The sequence below is a fragment of the Stylophora pistillata genome, chromosome 3 (assembly GCF_964205215.1).
Source record: "Stylophora pistillata chromosome 3, jaStyPist1.2, whole genome shotgun sequence".
In the NCBI taxonomy this organism is placed as follows: domain Eukaryota; kingdom Metazoa; phylum Cnidaria; class Anthozoa; order Scleractinia; family Pocilloporidae; genus Stylophora; species Stylophora pistillata.
In genome coordinates this window covers 48,253,465-48,269,632 of record NC_142521.1, presented here as the reverse complement: position 1 = coordinate 48,269,632, position 16,168 = coordinate 48,253,465, and the positions used below count along the sequence as shown (strand labels likewise).

General features: G+C 37.0%; 1 protein-coding gene and 1 pseudogene across 2 annotated transcripts; both read left to right on the top strand.

Moving 5' to 3' along the window:
* The first annotated feature begins 6,453 nt into the window (after window positions 1–6,453).
* On the top strand, window positions 6,454–8,708 carry LOC111337914 (adrenocorticotropic hormone receptor-like). Of its 2 annotated transcripts, XM_022944306.2 has the most exons (3): window positions 6,454–6,663; window positions 6,764–6,820; window positions 7,183–8,708. In XM_022944306.2, exon 3 carries the CDS (start codon window positions 7,219–7,221, stop codon window positions 8,203–8,205), a length of 987 nt encoding a protein of 328 aa, XP_022800041.2. In that variant the 5' UTR covers window positions 6,454–6,663; window positions 6,764–6,820; window positions 7,183–7,218; the 3' UTR covers window positions 8,206–8,708. The 2 variants fall into 2 exon arrangements, with proteins under 2 accessions (XP_022800041.2, XP_088608396.1); XM_088752270.1 differs by having other exon boundaries at window positions 6,764–8,708.
* Window positions 8,709–12,018: 3,310 nt separating this feature from the next.
* Window positions 12,019–14,650, top strand: LOC111337707 (neuronal pentraxin-2-like; annotated as a pseudogene).
* Window positions 14,651–16,168: the final 1,518 nt, after the last annotated feature.

Here is a 16,168-nt window from a genome sequence, read left to right as displayed (position 1 = left end):
AACTTTCGTATCGATCCCACAACACCAATGACACACACAAATGAAAAAGGTTGATAAACGAATATGATAACTATAACCCCAAGACCTGGAGAAAACGAGAAAAAACCGCAACGGCTTTAAATGAAATGTGAAACCTTTAAGATCAAAGGGTAAATTATGGCCCAACTGAAACGCAATTACAATCTTTGTCGAGACAAGTTCGCCCAGCAAGAAGGAAGAATTTTTTTTTGTGTGTAAACACTGACGCCAAAGCTGGTATTTTCGCTTCATAAACAGTGTTGGTTTTTTTCTTTTATCTCAAGTCATGTCTTATCACCGAATCACATAAATTTCACTTCGTTATATTTATTGGCATCATCTTTACAGCCCACGTTTTCCGGTTTTTGGCTAAATAACCACGTAAGTCTTGAAGCAGACCACATGCTGGAACACAGCGGCAACACTGGCTCATGTCGTGTTATCTTTGTAGCGATCCAACCTGGAGTACAGCCCCGCCTCTTGCAAGGAACCCGATAAATCACCGCGATCAACTTGACCCGAAACTAGTCTTGTTTATCAGCTTGACCTGAAACTGGATTGGTTGAACGGAGCGCAAACTTTGCACTATCTTACTCAATTTACTTTTCTTTCTTTCGAGTTATTATTATTACTTGAAAGTTTAATATAAAAATTGACAGTTGAATCTTAAACTCTCCCCGCTCTTTCCTTAGTTTTATCATCAAAGAAAATTAAAAACATCTTGTCAAAGTACTTACAATTGTAAAGATCCTCTCACAAGAGGTGCAAGCAGTTCTAACAACGATGTGGATAAAGGGGGGAAGTTTCTAAAGAACCTTCTTTACTGTTCTCAGTAACGACGAATGGCTAACAATCGAAATGTCACCTTCAGAATCCCTCGGCCTTGGCCAATTCATATCATCAGCTCAGTTCTAAACCAAATTATCAAGTTCGTATGACGTTTTGTTAAACCTCAAAGTACAAACCATCGCAAGAGTGATAGTAGTCCTTTTCAGGTTTCTTCACTCGTTACACCTTTAGTAGTAACCAAAACAAACACCAAGAAACCAGAAGAAACGGGTAGTTCCAAGAACATCTATGTCTGATATGATGTATCGCTCAAAACTTCCTTTAATGAAACAAGAAAAAAAAAAAAAAAAAAAAGAGTAACTAAAACAACCACAATGGAAAACAAATGCGAAGTTTACGTTTTCCTGTTGTAAAATTTACGTTGTGTTCGTCTAGAGTACACATTAAACTAAAAAAATTCTGATTCGGGCAAAACATCCAACCGTTGATTCATTTAGACTACTCCAGACCTTCCCAGGACTACTTTACGGTGGAAACTTCTCCTTCAAATTGAAGTTGATAACCCAAACTAGCTTTATCCAATAAAATCAAGTTAAAAATCTTAAAAAGCGTGCTAGAACAACATTTCGCCGAGAACAACTTCATCCAGGATCATCTCTGCTCTTATGTTTGTATGTTGCGGTTTTTGACAAGTCAATCCCTAATCATGAAATGTTCAAACAAAGGAAAAAGTACTTGGCTGAAAACCAAATTAAAGCAAATCCAGGACCTAAAAAGGGCAAAACTTGTGAATTTTCTGATTAAAATTGGAAATATCGTGCTGAGATTGACAAGAGTCTGTGGTTTACCCAACCTTCAAACTTTGGCGGAGAATATGTGCTGCAAAAAGCCGACTAGAACAAACGTGACTGGAAAATTATCACTTTCCCGTGAAGTGCTATCTTTGCTTGTTGTGAACAGCAGGACTGGCCGCTAGCAGTGTGAGCCTGGCGTTGAGATAATTTTTCTGCGAGAGCGTAAATGCTTCTTAGTCTTAAAGAGCCGCAAAACTTGTAATATGATTTCGAAAAATTGCACTTTCTTCAAATGAATTATTTAAAGGACGTGTAAATTTGACTGAATTTCGTGAAATTTAAACCGAACAGCAACTGAATATTGGGTTACACAATTGTGTCGGCATTCCTTTTCAATTAAATACTCGGCTGAGGAACGCAGCACGCCTGCCATTTTCGCGGCACTAGAGATTGACAGCTCTAAAAAATAAAAAAAAATAAAAAAAAACCAATGGCAATACGGAGAAATGCTTAGCTACTTAGAGAGAGTAATGTTTTGATGCAATAACACAGCATCAGAGATCACCTTTTTATAACGGACTACCTAGACTAAATGGAGTTGAACAATTTTGCTGTTTACTGGCTTCCTTCGCCCTAAAAGGGGAAAAATCAAATAGCCTATAGTTTAATCGAGTTCAGAATTTAACACAATTGCTATCGATATATTATGTATTTGTGTTTCCTGAATAACAGTGCATGTACAAGTTTTTTCCCGGAAGGCATCGGCGAAAATTTGGAGCAAACTTAATGCAGACTCTGTTGGCGGTTAACTGTCAAGCAATGAGGCCAACAAATTATTCCTTCAAAGTAGCTCAATGATTGGGAAGTTCAGTTTCCACAGAATTTCTGTTTAACTTAAGCTTTCAGCTGGTTATTTTATTTAATCACTTTCACCAGAGTGATACTGTATTTTATAATACAGTATCAACGTTGATACTGTATTTTATAATACAGTATCAACGCGGTGAGTAAGGCTGGCCAGTTTACTTGGTTATTCGTTTTCAAAACACTGGAAGCCCTGCCAAGATTTTTCAGGATCGTAAAGAAAGTAAGTAAATTGGACTTTTCGGCCGTTTAAAAACAAATTTGATAGATTCGAATAGCCACCCTCATAATAAAACCATTTAATAGTCCCATTTTGGAACGAATATCATGTCTGAATTGATTTTTTTTTATGGTAAAAGACGAGGCCATGTACCTCTATTTCTTGGTAATTGCAGCATTTTGTTCTGATTTTAGTTAGCTCTAAATAGTATACTAACACAACTGCGAACTGACAACAGGGTAGCGCGTAATCCTCTTTGAAACACCGAGAGGTAAATAACAATAATTTCTTGTCCGATATCATGCTATTTTTTGCTATATCATCTCATAGAACCGAACAACTGAGAAAATAGCGTCATGTCGAGCGTCATGTCGAGCCAAATGCTATAGCATGTAGAATCCGTGACCAGTGATAAAAGTGAGTGTGTTCGATTTTCTTGCCATCAGAAGATTCGAAAATGATTATGGAATGTAGTTGATGCCGCATTCGAATGAGATCTTCTGGCAATAAATGGAACCCTCTTCTAAAATTCATTCGAGTTTGCTTTCGATGTAATGTCCATCATCATTCGGGTCTTTATAAGAGAGAATGAAAATTGAAAACATTATTGAGATCAATCGCGAATGGCCCAAAAGATTGATATCAGGTTTACACTGGAGAAGAAGTTCGTGTGAAGCTCGAACTCGGTCGAGTGCGGTATTACTTCCTATCGAAAAGGAGGAGCGCGGGCTCATTTCAAGAACGGCGGGTGATAACTGGGTCCAACGTCCGTGATCGAAGGATCATCGTTCGTGATGTCTTGATTGTCTGAGTGTGATTATTTTGAAGTCTCCAGCGCGTGAATATTTTTTAAGAGACGATATGTACAAACCAAACAGCAGTATTGAAAAAACAAAGCTTAACAATTGAAAGTTTCAAAAGTAGTTTACAGTACAAGAATCACAAAGTGAAAACATCCCTATGAATAAGATTTTATAATTGCTAAAGTTTAATGTACTATAGTCCAAGCCCCTGGTATTAAGGGACTGTAAGGACATGCGCAGTTGACGTTACAAATGGCAAACACATGGTTCGTGACGAGGTTGGGTTGAGGTTCAAATATTACAGTTGGTTGAATTTGTATATCAGAAGAGGAGATTCTGGCAAGTAGTACAGGAAAATCGTAGATTTCTCTACTTCAAGCGCAGGTAACTCAATGCGTAAACATAGCCATCAAGTCTTCAACTACCCAAGAAAGGACGTTTTCATGTCCATTTTAGAGTGAAAATCGTCTACTTTGTCAACTTGCTAATAAATCATATAAACCCAGCAAATGCTAGAATGAAAAGAAGTTGTAGTCTAAATATATCGATTTATTTGAATTTTTTTTAACTCTGTTGATTTTCCGTTTCGTGGCAATCTCTTATCTAGAATTAAATTTGAAAATGAAGTAGCTACAGTGCATGTAAAATAAATATTGAAAAGAGTATTAGGATATAAAGCAATCGTCCACCCTCAGTATTTTATGATATTCTTACACCAAGAAGAAATTTGAATTTACAATTTTTATTTCTTTTTTAAGCAGTTATCAAGTTATTTTGGTATAGAGGTTTATCAGTGAGTAGATCATCATAGACTTTTATCCGAGAATATTGTGACTCGTTTCGGATGTGACAGCGAAGCTTAATTTCAACGATGTCTTTGCAAGATGAAGGCTGAGAAAATTGATTAATTTCCCGGGTATGCACTAAGCAAGAAGATTTGAATGTTTGGGGCGAGAAATATATGATATAATATTATGTTGTTTTCCTATGCACTCGATATTTCATTAAGTAGCCCCAAAATTTTGCATCAATTTTTGGTTTTCTTGTTATTTTGAGTTGCCTATAAAAAGCTTTTATCAGTGAACAAGAAAAAAAAATTAATCTGCTAAGGGCAAAAGTCATTACGCATTCTTTATGTTACGTATGTGGTGGTTGAAGACAGGAAACCTAGAATCTGCGAAAACGGTCCACAGACACAGTCTAAAAGGATTTTTGTTAATTTGTTTAATCAGAATTAAAGAAGGAGTGGGTGGTAGAACTTTAATGCAAAGCGCGTGAACAAGTCTAAGAGGCCAGATTTAAGTTCTTCAGCCATCATATAGAGCTGAACAATGTTGCTGCAGGTGAAAAGGAAACCATTTACCAAGTGAAACTTCATTTCCTGTTGTATGCAAATATTGAGAGTTAAGCAAAGAGTGGAGCGCCTTTAATACAAGTCTAAATAACAGCTTAAGTGTTATGCCGGAACGAGTCGCTGAGAAAAACTCCGCATTTGACGACTTTGTGACTGTCTCTTTTTCAAAACAGTTTTCTGATGTTATCATAACAACCTCCAAGGATTTAGAGGATGCAACATACTGTTCATAATGTCGCATTACCAATGTGTATGTACCGAAGCTGCGTGCATTAGCCATGGACATTACGCACGTTAATTCAGCCAAACCGAATATAGCTTAGCATTAATTTTTAGTTGAGCATTTCATTAATCATAAGAGACCTATAGATTTGTGCATAAACAATCAAAAAGAATTTCGCAAACTGTGCCCTTTGTTTCGAATTTTAAAAGAAATAATTCGAGCGACTCTTTGGAGTGTTATCTGCGTCTTATGGAAGAGAAAAACTCTGTTTAACATTTGCAATTTTTGTCGCAAATCCCGCAGTGCAATAATCAAGAGACCTTTTTTTACTTAAAAAAAAAACGTTGAAACGACCACGTTGTTGGTTCATCTAACAAAATAGACAAGGAGTTTCTGATTTGTGTAGTTACTACTTCCGAGTTCGACATTTGCAAGCCTCTCATTCTTTGCCAAAAATTTCCAAAACGAAGATAATTTCGATGGTTTGGTAATTTTTTTGGCGAAGTATTAACCTAAATTCTAAACTAAGCGTCGAAATCGTAGAGTTAAAAGATAACTTCTACGCGTAAAGAATTTTAATGGCTGAGCTTCACCCGTTTAGAAATCTTCCTTAAAAAAAGAGAGCCATACTTTCATGTGGCCGTTAGAGTTTTCCTTAAAAAAAGAAGCACTTCAGTCATGCTAATAGAGCGCTATTAGCATAACAAATGTCCTGCATGCTACAATTATCTTGATGAATGATTAAAAGAGACCGCTACTTTTCATCATATTGCATCTTTTTATATCATCTATTTTAGCTTCTCAGACCTGGGCCAATCAAACTACTACAAAATGGTATATTATATCATTATCAACCCATTATTCTCTTTCGTTATCTTACAGCTGACATACGAATAAGCCTAAATTCACTGATAACAACAAAAAAAAAAACATATATCGTGACACGCACAGTACCTGTATTGGCTTATTTTCTCTTATTCAATTGTTTGACGTAAAAGAACCACGGAAATAGAAAAGAAAGGTCGTCCCATAAAAATTAATTTATACTTAATTTTGAGAAAATAGGAAGTTATAGCCCGGTAAATATTAACGGTACTTTTCTCATGAATAGTAATTCTATTTGTGGAAAATCTCTCAGACATCACTTGATGAATAGAAAAAATGCTGAGATTCCCATTATAACTGTCAAGCAGTCAAACGAGCACATTTTCCCGATGACGAACTTTTATCAAAGTGCTATGAATAAAGATACTGGTTTTCAACAAGAAGTTTCTATTCTATTCTCATGCAATCTTCTCTTTTCTTCAACTTTTTCTTTGTCAGAGGACTCCAGAAGGAAAAGAGACGTAATTTGGAGAAATGAAATTAGATGATAATGACTGCTTATCTGTTTTTGTGTGTTTGTCAGATGTTTTCAGCTGGTTAATCTGAAAAACATAATAATGAGAGAAAAAGAAAACAGATTTCTATATTTACATAACATGTCCCAACTTTGGAAAATCATTCCATTTATTTCCTTGATCATGAAGAACGTAATTGAGGTCGACTGCTCTGCCGATCAAAGCCAGACGTGAGAGATTCTAGCCAAGAAACCAATTGTAAGAAATGTCTTTGGATGAGCATACCACATGTGTGGGATAGAAACTCTTCAAATATTTTTTGGGTAATTTTCTGTATTATTGTTGTTTTTGATTTCAGATCTTGACGCGGTAGTCACTCATCTGTGAAATTACAACCACACAGATAAACTTCAAGGTAACGGTAAATAAAATTTTATCACCTGTTCCTCTTCTGTCGCTGTAAGCAAGCTTTTTCACGGAACCGAAGATAAAACAAATGCAAACTCCTCATCCTTTCAACTGAATATCAATGAGTTCTTGTAGTCTATATCTCCACAGGTTAAACGAACTGAAAGTTTATGATACATAATCATGGTGAAGAACGAACTAAAGTTAGTGAAATAGAAATGAGATTAAAATATGCCTAAATTCGTTTTTCTTTCCTGAAAATTATATACCCGAGGATGAGTTAATACTATTCTTAGATGCAGTCAAGGAACAAAGTAAACTTCAGGAGTATAGGTAAATTTCAGAAAAGCCTTTACTTCTTTACTTTAGGTAATTCTGTGGTTTCCAAGTAGCTGTTGAAACTGAATGGCCAACAGGATCAGCAACACTACCCTTAACACCTCTGGCCAAGAGGACCTGATGCTTGTTCCTCTCTCTCATTGTATACCATGGCTCGTTGTTTTTATCACTGAATGTCTGGCCATAGTTATCCTTAATATCATTGCTGTTATCGTATTCATGAAGCAGCGAAAGCTACAGCGCCAGAGTACATATTTAATTATCCATCTGGCGATCGTCGATTTGTTAGTTGGCGCAATCAGTGGGCCTCTACGAATCGAACTTAAAATGGCTACATTTTGCAATCTATGGAGGAACAATTGGATGGTTCAATGGTCAATTCGCGTGAAAATCACACTCGGCATCTTTCCGATTGTTTCCCTGTTGAGCCTTGCGGTTATTTCTTTAGAACGACTACGTGCAACGTTTTGTCCAGTCAGGCATCGTCAAACTAAAAAATGGGTTTATATCATAATTGTAACTATCATTTGGTTATTAACCACAGGTATACTGGCGACGGAACAAATCTTCATTCCCGATCCCTTGATTCCGGAAATTGCTTACTTGTCATATTTCTTTATGTCTCTCTTTGTTATTCTAGTTTCTTATCTCTGTTTATATGTCAAAGTTCGTTGCGGTCGTCATCCACAACACCATGGTGCCGCCGGACAGAGGGAGAGGAGACTAACCAATACCTTGTTTGTTGTTACTCTTGGATCTCTGGTAACTTGGCTTCCTCTCATAATACACCAAAGCCTAGTAATTGCTTCATACACCGGGGAATCAAGTCAGTTTCCTCTATCCAAGATAGCGCGTTTTCATGTTCATATTTCAGTGCAAATCATCTACTTTGTCAACTCTTTGATTAATCCCATAGTCTACGCCCTGCGGTTGCCTGAATTAAGAGCTGGCATATCACAAATATTTAGATTTAATCGAAAACGTTCAAATTTCCTTAATTTACCCCTTCGAAATCCCCTATCTAGAAAAGAAACAGAAGAAACAGCAGCATAGATTCCCTATTTAACAAGAAAAAAGTAAAAATATCATTTGTATAACAAAATAACAAACACAACAATAGCATTTGGCTTGAGTCTTTATCAACACGTAAATATGTAGATATACTTTTACTTTAATAGGGGTTCCAGATTTGTTTCTTTTGATATATTTTCTTCGTTATTTGCTTACGGATGTATAAATGATAATTAACTATATGCCTACTTCTATGGGTCGCAAAATTTATATATATTACTGGGTTTTTTTTTTTTTAAAATCCTTTTGTAACTGACGAAGATGTGAGATAAGTCGAAACATAATTTGTACATTGTTAAGAATCGAGATCTCATCAACAATGTAAAAGGAACGATCCACATGTTGTTACAGAATTTAGGATACAGTTACTATATATGTTATTTACTGTAACGTTATCATAGTTTGGTAAGTCAAAGAAGCGTTTAGAATTAACATATATAGTTTACCAATGAATTCATATTAAAAAGTCCATAGAACTTTGGTAATTAGACTGAGTATTCGTTGCTGTTGGGAGATGGCCTTGAACTAAAATTATTCTTGTCTAGAATACCTCCTAAATTTAACAACTGGTAAACACCACAGCGTGCACTATTAAGTTACGGATGCACGTGAGAGGTTGCTAAGCACCAAAGAAGCGTAAGACTCGCGCGAGGCGATAGCCGAGAGCGACTCTAACTTCTTGGATGTTTAGCAAACCTCCCAAGTGCATCCATAACTCAATAGTGTACGCTGTGGGGTTTACCGTTTGTTTTATAACAAAAGAGTTTTGTTCTATCTAACAAATCTTATGAGACCAGGGAAAATCAGCATGCGGAAACTAGTCTTTTCATTCGCAAATGGGCAAATGGTGGACACTGAATTGAGCAATCAGAACGTGCGTTTTGCTTTGGTTATGTTATAATTTTCCTTGTTGTTCACCCCAGCTGGCTCGATCTTTTTTCATCATTCTTTATTCTTTCATTAGCAGATTTGGATGAACTGATGTCGTGATATGAGATAGTGGTTTCTGATTAAGAATTTAATTATACCGAGGATAAAGAACAGCGTTTTTTAAACAAGATTCGGTTTCATGGCGTGCACTTGTAATAGAAATTAACAGAAATAAAAAGTTATGCAATTAATCTTTTACAAACAAGATATAGCTCAGTTATTCAAACTAGATACCTTTTCCTCCCGAATATTGATTCGGGAAGATATATTTCCTTCTATAGCTTATCAGACCGACTAAAAAATCTACAAGAGTGAAGAGCAGTCATTCAAACGTTTCTTTTACATATTCAGTCCAAAAGAGGCACAAAAATGTTTTGCCTAAAATAATTCTCAAAAAATTGATGACCGGCACCATCAAATCGGAATTTGATGATATCCAGCCAAATTAAAGAGTCACTTTAAATTTTTACGTTTGATTATTTGAAAAGTCGAGATTCAAGTGTCGACTTTAATGCCTACTCCGCTCAACATCTGCTTACTTTCGTCATGATTTTCCTAATTAAAATTTAAAATATAACACGAGGTAACAATGATGTGTCCTGATCGATGATTAATCGGGAAACTTCGACAAAGATCAGATTCTACCAGAAAGCAGAAAATACACGATTTCATTGGGGCTTACGATGACTTACCAGATACCTTTTGAAGGTTCTCTTTATCGAGGCTCTGAAACAAAATATGGTAAATTCAAACAAAATCATAACCAAAGTCTCATGGCAACAAATACAAAGTTGCACTTTCTTAAAGATGCATTGGATTGTTCATTCAGTTGTGTTGGGAATCCCAAGTGCTCCTCATATAATATAGCCAAATCTACAGACTCAAATGGTATCTATACATGTGAAGTTCTGGCCACAGACATGCACAGAGCTAAAGATAGACTTCCAGCCAACTCTAGCTTCCATCATTTTAGCCCCATGGTGAGTGCTTAATGAATCAGGTTTCGCTCAGTTCAGTCTAGTGTAGCCGTTCGTGCTCTTCGTGTTGGCTTGATAAAACAGTTATACGTTTTTAATTTTATGGGTTTTAATGGCGCCATCAAGCAGCCTGACTCCCGACGTAGTCTGAGTAATAGAGAGCCAGGACTCTTGGAAGGAGGGGTGCTTCAGTATATAAGCCGTATAAGCATATGCCGCCTTAGATGGTTAGGGTTTGATGGGTTTTGATCTGAAAATGAGTATATATTTGAAACCAGATGCGCCAGCAGGTTGTCCTGCGGTGTTTGTTTAGTTTTATGCGCGCGCTCATACGAGTGACGCCTGACTGTTTTCTCTCCATTGTGTATCTTCCATCTTGTTTCGCCGTGTATAAATAAAGCGTATTCGTTGTGTAGTTCGCGTTACTTACTGGCGTGGTGGCAGCGGTTCAAAAACCCACCTACACTTTCAACACTAAGTCATCGAACTACTGGCAAAGGTCCAACAACGAGCCGGCCTTCGCTACGACCGGAAAAAGAGCTAAGTACAGTGTTCTCCTTCGAGATAATCATACATAGCCTGCAAGAATGGCAACTACACGTGCACCAAAGTAATGGTCTCTCACCAAATCAGAAACAATTACTTCATTTGAAGCCTGGCGACAGAATCTTCAATATATCCTGTCCCTCGACGCTAATTTTGCTTCCTTCTTAAGCGATGGTGTCTCTTGGCAAAAGAAAACTTCTGCAAACCCCACAAGAGGTCTACAAAACGACGGCGAAAATGTTCCTCTAGCACGACGACGAACAGCATACCAAAAGGCTGCCCATCTCGACCTGATGCTCGGCCAAATAGCCAACTATTGTCCTGTTATTTCGAGAAACTCAATCGTGAAATCTGCGACTTCGGTGAACGGAATATGGCAAATGTTTGGCCCTCCGTTTTCGCTGTGACTTGAAAGAAGATGTTTTGTGCATTTTTTTTATGACATAGTCGCCTTGTGAGAACTCGCCCTGTAAGAATGGTGGAAAATGCATTCCTGACTTTGAACGAGATTCTTATCTCTGCAATTGTACGCTTGATTTTACTGGCATGCATTGTGGCAAATGTAAGTATGCTCAAATTTATGGCCATGCGAGGATCCTGGAAGATCTTATTTTTTGCAAGAATGCTCCTCCTTATCGTATACCCATAGGTCAGTCATATCACTGCCCTAAAAATTTTAACAGTTAGAAGATAGAACACAAACACAAAATGCTTTTTTAGAAAACTCATGGTTCAAAAAGGAAAATTTTTCTTTTCAGTGAAAACAATTTTTCACATGGGTGATAGTGATTAAGACAACCTTTAAATAAAGTTTTCGCCACTTCAGGTCCTTCAACGCCCATTAGTAATAATAATAATGATAATAATAATAATAATAATGGATACACACTTATAATAATCATAATGATGATCATAATTAAGGTAAAAATATTACAAAACAAGTTTAAAAAGTCTCTGAGAGAAAAGTTTTGAATCTCTTCGGTATTAACTTAATAATAATAATAAATTTTTGCTTAAAAATATCTCACAAAAAGCAGTTCTCTAAAAAAAAATTAAAAGTTCAGTAAACTAAGCTACATACTAAAAAATCGACTACTTAATAATAATAATAATAATAATACAAATAATAATAATAGTATTAATAGTCTTTTTTTATTCTGGGCATCGGATGTAGATACTGCCAGATAATTATCATTTTAACGGTGGGCACTTCACGTAGTGGCTCTTCTTAATCATTGTGTTTAGTTCGAATTTGAATTTGAATCGTCGCTCGCCTTATTAATCTAGGAAGTTATTTGCATTTTAATTTCTGAAGTTTTGTGAATCCTACAGTTGCAGATTACGCATTTGAATTTCTGCGGAAAGGAACTCGTGACTACGTCATCATCACAAGTGGTATGCCAAATCTCACAGCAGTGACAGCTTGTTTGTGGATGAAAACGGCTGATACCGGAAATGAAGGAACACAACTGAGCTATGCTGTATCTGGATCAGACAACGAATTGACCCTGTGGAACTATAAGTCATTGGATTAATTGTGCGAGGAGGCCACGGGTACAAACAACGTGTACTGTGACTTCCTTAATTGTTTGGAAAAATTTATACTTGATGAAATGAACGCATAGACAGTGTAAAATTTGGTTGAATTAAATACCCTTGATCGCGACTCATGTTATGTTTAGGCCTTTTTTGTATGGATTGAATGCACATAAGATTTAAAATCATCTCACTAATAAACATGTTCGTACGAAGTAGCCCATGATAAAATGTATTTTTTGTTGACTGCATTTCTCATGTAGCATACTCTCTGTGCTGTTCCTCTACAGAGATTGTTCTTCCGTCTCTGCCAACGATGGAAGGTGGCATCACCTCTGTGTTACATGGGAGAATACCGCTGGATCCTGGAAACTGTTTAAACATGGCTCCGTCGCGGCCTCTGGGTGAAGTCTCAAAACAGGTTAACTCTTCTTTGTTTTGAGTATATCAATCATCACAGCAAGAAGTTTTTCAGCTTTTTTTTTAAACAGAATTACTAATTTCAACGCAGAACCAAATAAAGAAGGCGAACTTTACAAAACAAACATGTACTACAGCGCTTGATATTGCAAGTGAGCAAACCAGAAAAGACAGTGCGCCCATAGTTTCATATTTTCATGTCTCTCCCCAGAAAAACTAATTGCTTTGTCTAAGGAATAAACAGAACACTTGACACAAAACTATAACTCATTTTGAATAGTCATTGATCTCTCATATTCATTTAGTAAACAGGAAGGTTCATTGTGCCCCTCGATGTTTTTTGTCTCTTGATTGTTTGCACAATCAAACAAAAACCAAGTTGAATATATATAAAGTTCCATACTTTTTTCTCGCAGGTCATGTGATACGTGGTGGTGGGACCCTGGTACTAGGACAAGAGCAAGACTCGTTGGGAGGATCCTTTCAATCCCTTCAAAGTTTCATTGGTGAAATGAAAGGTGCCAATTTCTGGGATCACGTGATAGTTGATCAGGAAATCGTACGAATGTCGCAATCGTGCTTGACAGGGGTGGGAAACGTGTTTCAATGGCACGATTTCAAGGCTCACGCAAAAGGTTCAGTAAAGATAACTAAGCCGTCGTGCTAGAGTGAAAAGACATTTGGAAAAAGATATGTTAAGCAAAGCAGAAGATGTTAGTTTGGACGATAACTTTGAAAACTATATTTTGATAATTATATTTGTGCCCCTATCTTTTCTTTTTTCTGAGTAATTGGTGAATTGTCGTTAGGCGAACTAAAAATTATCAGGGAATGAACAATTTGACATCTTTACTTAGGTGGGAACACATTTTTCTGGGCTCAATTCAAGCAATAGAAAATACTTTTCCTGGCTCTATGTAAGCAACATAACATATTTTTTCCGGGCTCTGTAACTTGATAAAGCCACGCGGGATGTTGGGGGAACACGAGGAAAGGTTTTACTGAATTGACCAATCAGACGATGCACTTTGTTCATTCTATTATAAATATAAATAGATTGAAGCCGCGATTGGCTGCTCTGCTCTGTTGTGATTTATATGTGGCAATTTCCTCGTGACGATTTCCCTACGAGTGTTTGTCCCGACGATTCATCTGCGATGAAAAACCGGTGATGATAAGTTTTCAAAGAACATAACATAATAAAATCCCTAATTTGGCATAAGGTTTCACTTTGATCGTGAAAAGTCGTATGCGTTCAGTTGACGTGGTAACAGGATTAACGTCTTGCTCTGCTCGATTTGCTTTTTTTTCTGAAGTCGGTTATTTGGTCTTTATCACTCTGCTCCTTTAGTTTTCATACAGTTATGAACCTCTCAGGGCACTAATTTTGAATTGGCCATTAGTGATTTTATACTGTTTTATTTTCTGTAACTATCGTTGGTGAATAACATCAAACAGGCGCTTTAATTTGATATCATAATTCTTCATTGCATCAATGGAAGATTTAGACTAAATGCTACTAAAGCGATTGTTTGAGAGGTTCTGAGTTTTAATTCCAAAGATAAAGAATAGCTTCTCCTTAATCAACGCAGTCTGGTTTCATGGCGCACACTTTTAATTAGAATAAACAAAAGTAAGAATCTTCTTCATGCCTTAATTTAAAAGAGAAAGCAAAATGCGAGAAACAACGATTTCATTTAGCTTCTACAGACAAGAAATAGCTCACTGACTCATTTTAGATTTTTTTCTCACATTTCTTGATAATACAAGAGATATTTCTTATAATAACTTATTAGAAAGAGTAGGTTTAACAAAAGCGAAGGGCATTCCTTCACAAAGTTTTATTTATCATGTCGTTCAAAAGAAAAATAAACCCACTCTTATCATATAATTGGATATATCAACAAAGTTGAAATGGTAAATTGGCCACCGTAATGATTGCAAAAGCTGACGTTTCGAGCGTTAGCCCTTCGTCGGAGCGAATAGAGGAATTGTGGGTTGTGTGTGTCTTTAAAGGCAGAAAATGGAGCTACGTTATTGGTGATGGCAACGAGAAAAACATGAATAAATTAGTGGAATGAAAAGAGTTCATTGATCCCTGTGGGATTGAGACTGCCGGTTTGAAAGATGAGCTTTTGTTCAAGATTTTTTACGGCTTTCCGTGCCACCTAAGTGCAAGGAAAGACCGCAGATTGCCATAGGTTGCTTAGAATGATTAGGTAAATTAAAATGTCTAGCGACTGGTTTAGATGTGTCCTTGTCATTCCTTTCCACGTCTCGAAGGTGTTCTCGGAATCGGTCACCTAGTCTTCTGCCCGTTTCGCCGATGTATATCTTTCTGCAATAAGTGCAAGTTATGCAATAGATTACATTAGCGGAGGTGCACGTGAAGTGATCGGTGACCTTAATGGATCGTTTAGGTCCCGATATTTTATCAGTGTTGTGAATGAAAGGACACGTTTTGCATCGCGCACGAGCGCATTTAAAAGTGCCTGGTTGGTCATTTGTCTGAAAAGAACTTCTGACCAAAAAATTGCCTAAGTTTTTGTCGCGTTTGAATGAAATGAGCGGAGGCTGCGAAAAGATAGTGCTTGTCTCTGGATCGTTTTGAAGTAATTTGAAGTTTTTAAGAATGATGGATTTAACTGAGTGGTTGTGAGGGTGAAACGTGAGAGTGAATGGAATGCGGTCGGAATCTTCCTTATGCGACGTTTGTAGTGCTGAATGTCGATCAATAAGTTGAGCGCGGTGGTAACCCGCTTGAACAACGGAAGCAGGGTAACCACGTTTATCGAAGAACTGGCACATTGACTCTGATTTGTGATGAAAATCAGAGTCATTACTACATAAACGACGAAGTCTTAGAAACTGAGAAAAAGGAATGGAATTCTTAACGTGAGATGGATGAGAAGACGAATATAACAAGTAATTATGCGAGTCTGTAGGTTTGTAATACACACTAGTGCATAAACCGTTGCCTTCAATTGAAACTTTGACGTCTAAAAAGGATAAAGAATTGTCAGAAATTTCCCAAGTATATTTCAGAGCCGGGTGAAAAGAATTGACTGCAGTTATGAATTGAGTGAGCTCCTCTCTGGTAGAGGAGGTAGCGCCGATACAGTCGTCGATGTAGCGACCGTAGAGTTCAGGTTTGGACCCGTTGTATTGGCTGAAAAATTGATGTTCGACAAAACCTACAAAAAGATTCGCATAGCTAGGTCCCATTTTGGTGCCCATGGCTACACCATTGGTTTGTTTGAAGAAGTTGTTTCCGAATGAAAAACAATTGAGTTTGAGCACTAGTTCGGACCTAGCTATGCGAATCTTTTTGTCGCGAAAACGTTGTGCTAAGATCTAAATCTGTGGTCGAAAGCTACCATTAACGTTTTGAACATATGACAATGTAATTCCTCAGGCATAAGCGTATTTTTACACGACAGGATTTGAAGATATACAAAAACAAGTGTCCAGCTTTTAACTTCATCCCTTTTACTGGGTCATAATCGACCTTATTATCCAACTACACTTCGTAGAGT

Excerpts from the sequence above, each read along its gene's own strand:
- LOC111337914 (XM_022944306.2), top strand. The coding sequence starts at position 7,219 with ATGGCCAACAGGATCAGCAACACTACCCTTAACACCTCTGGCCAAGAG.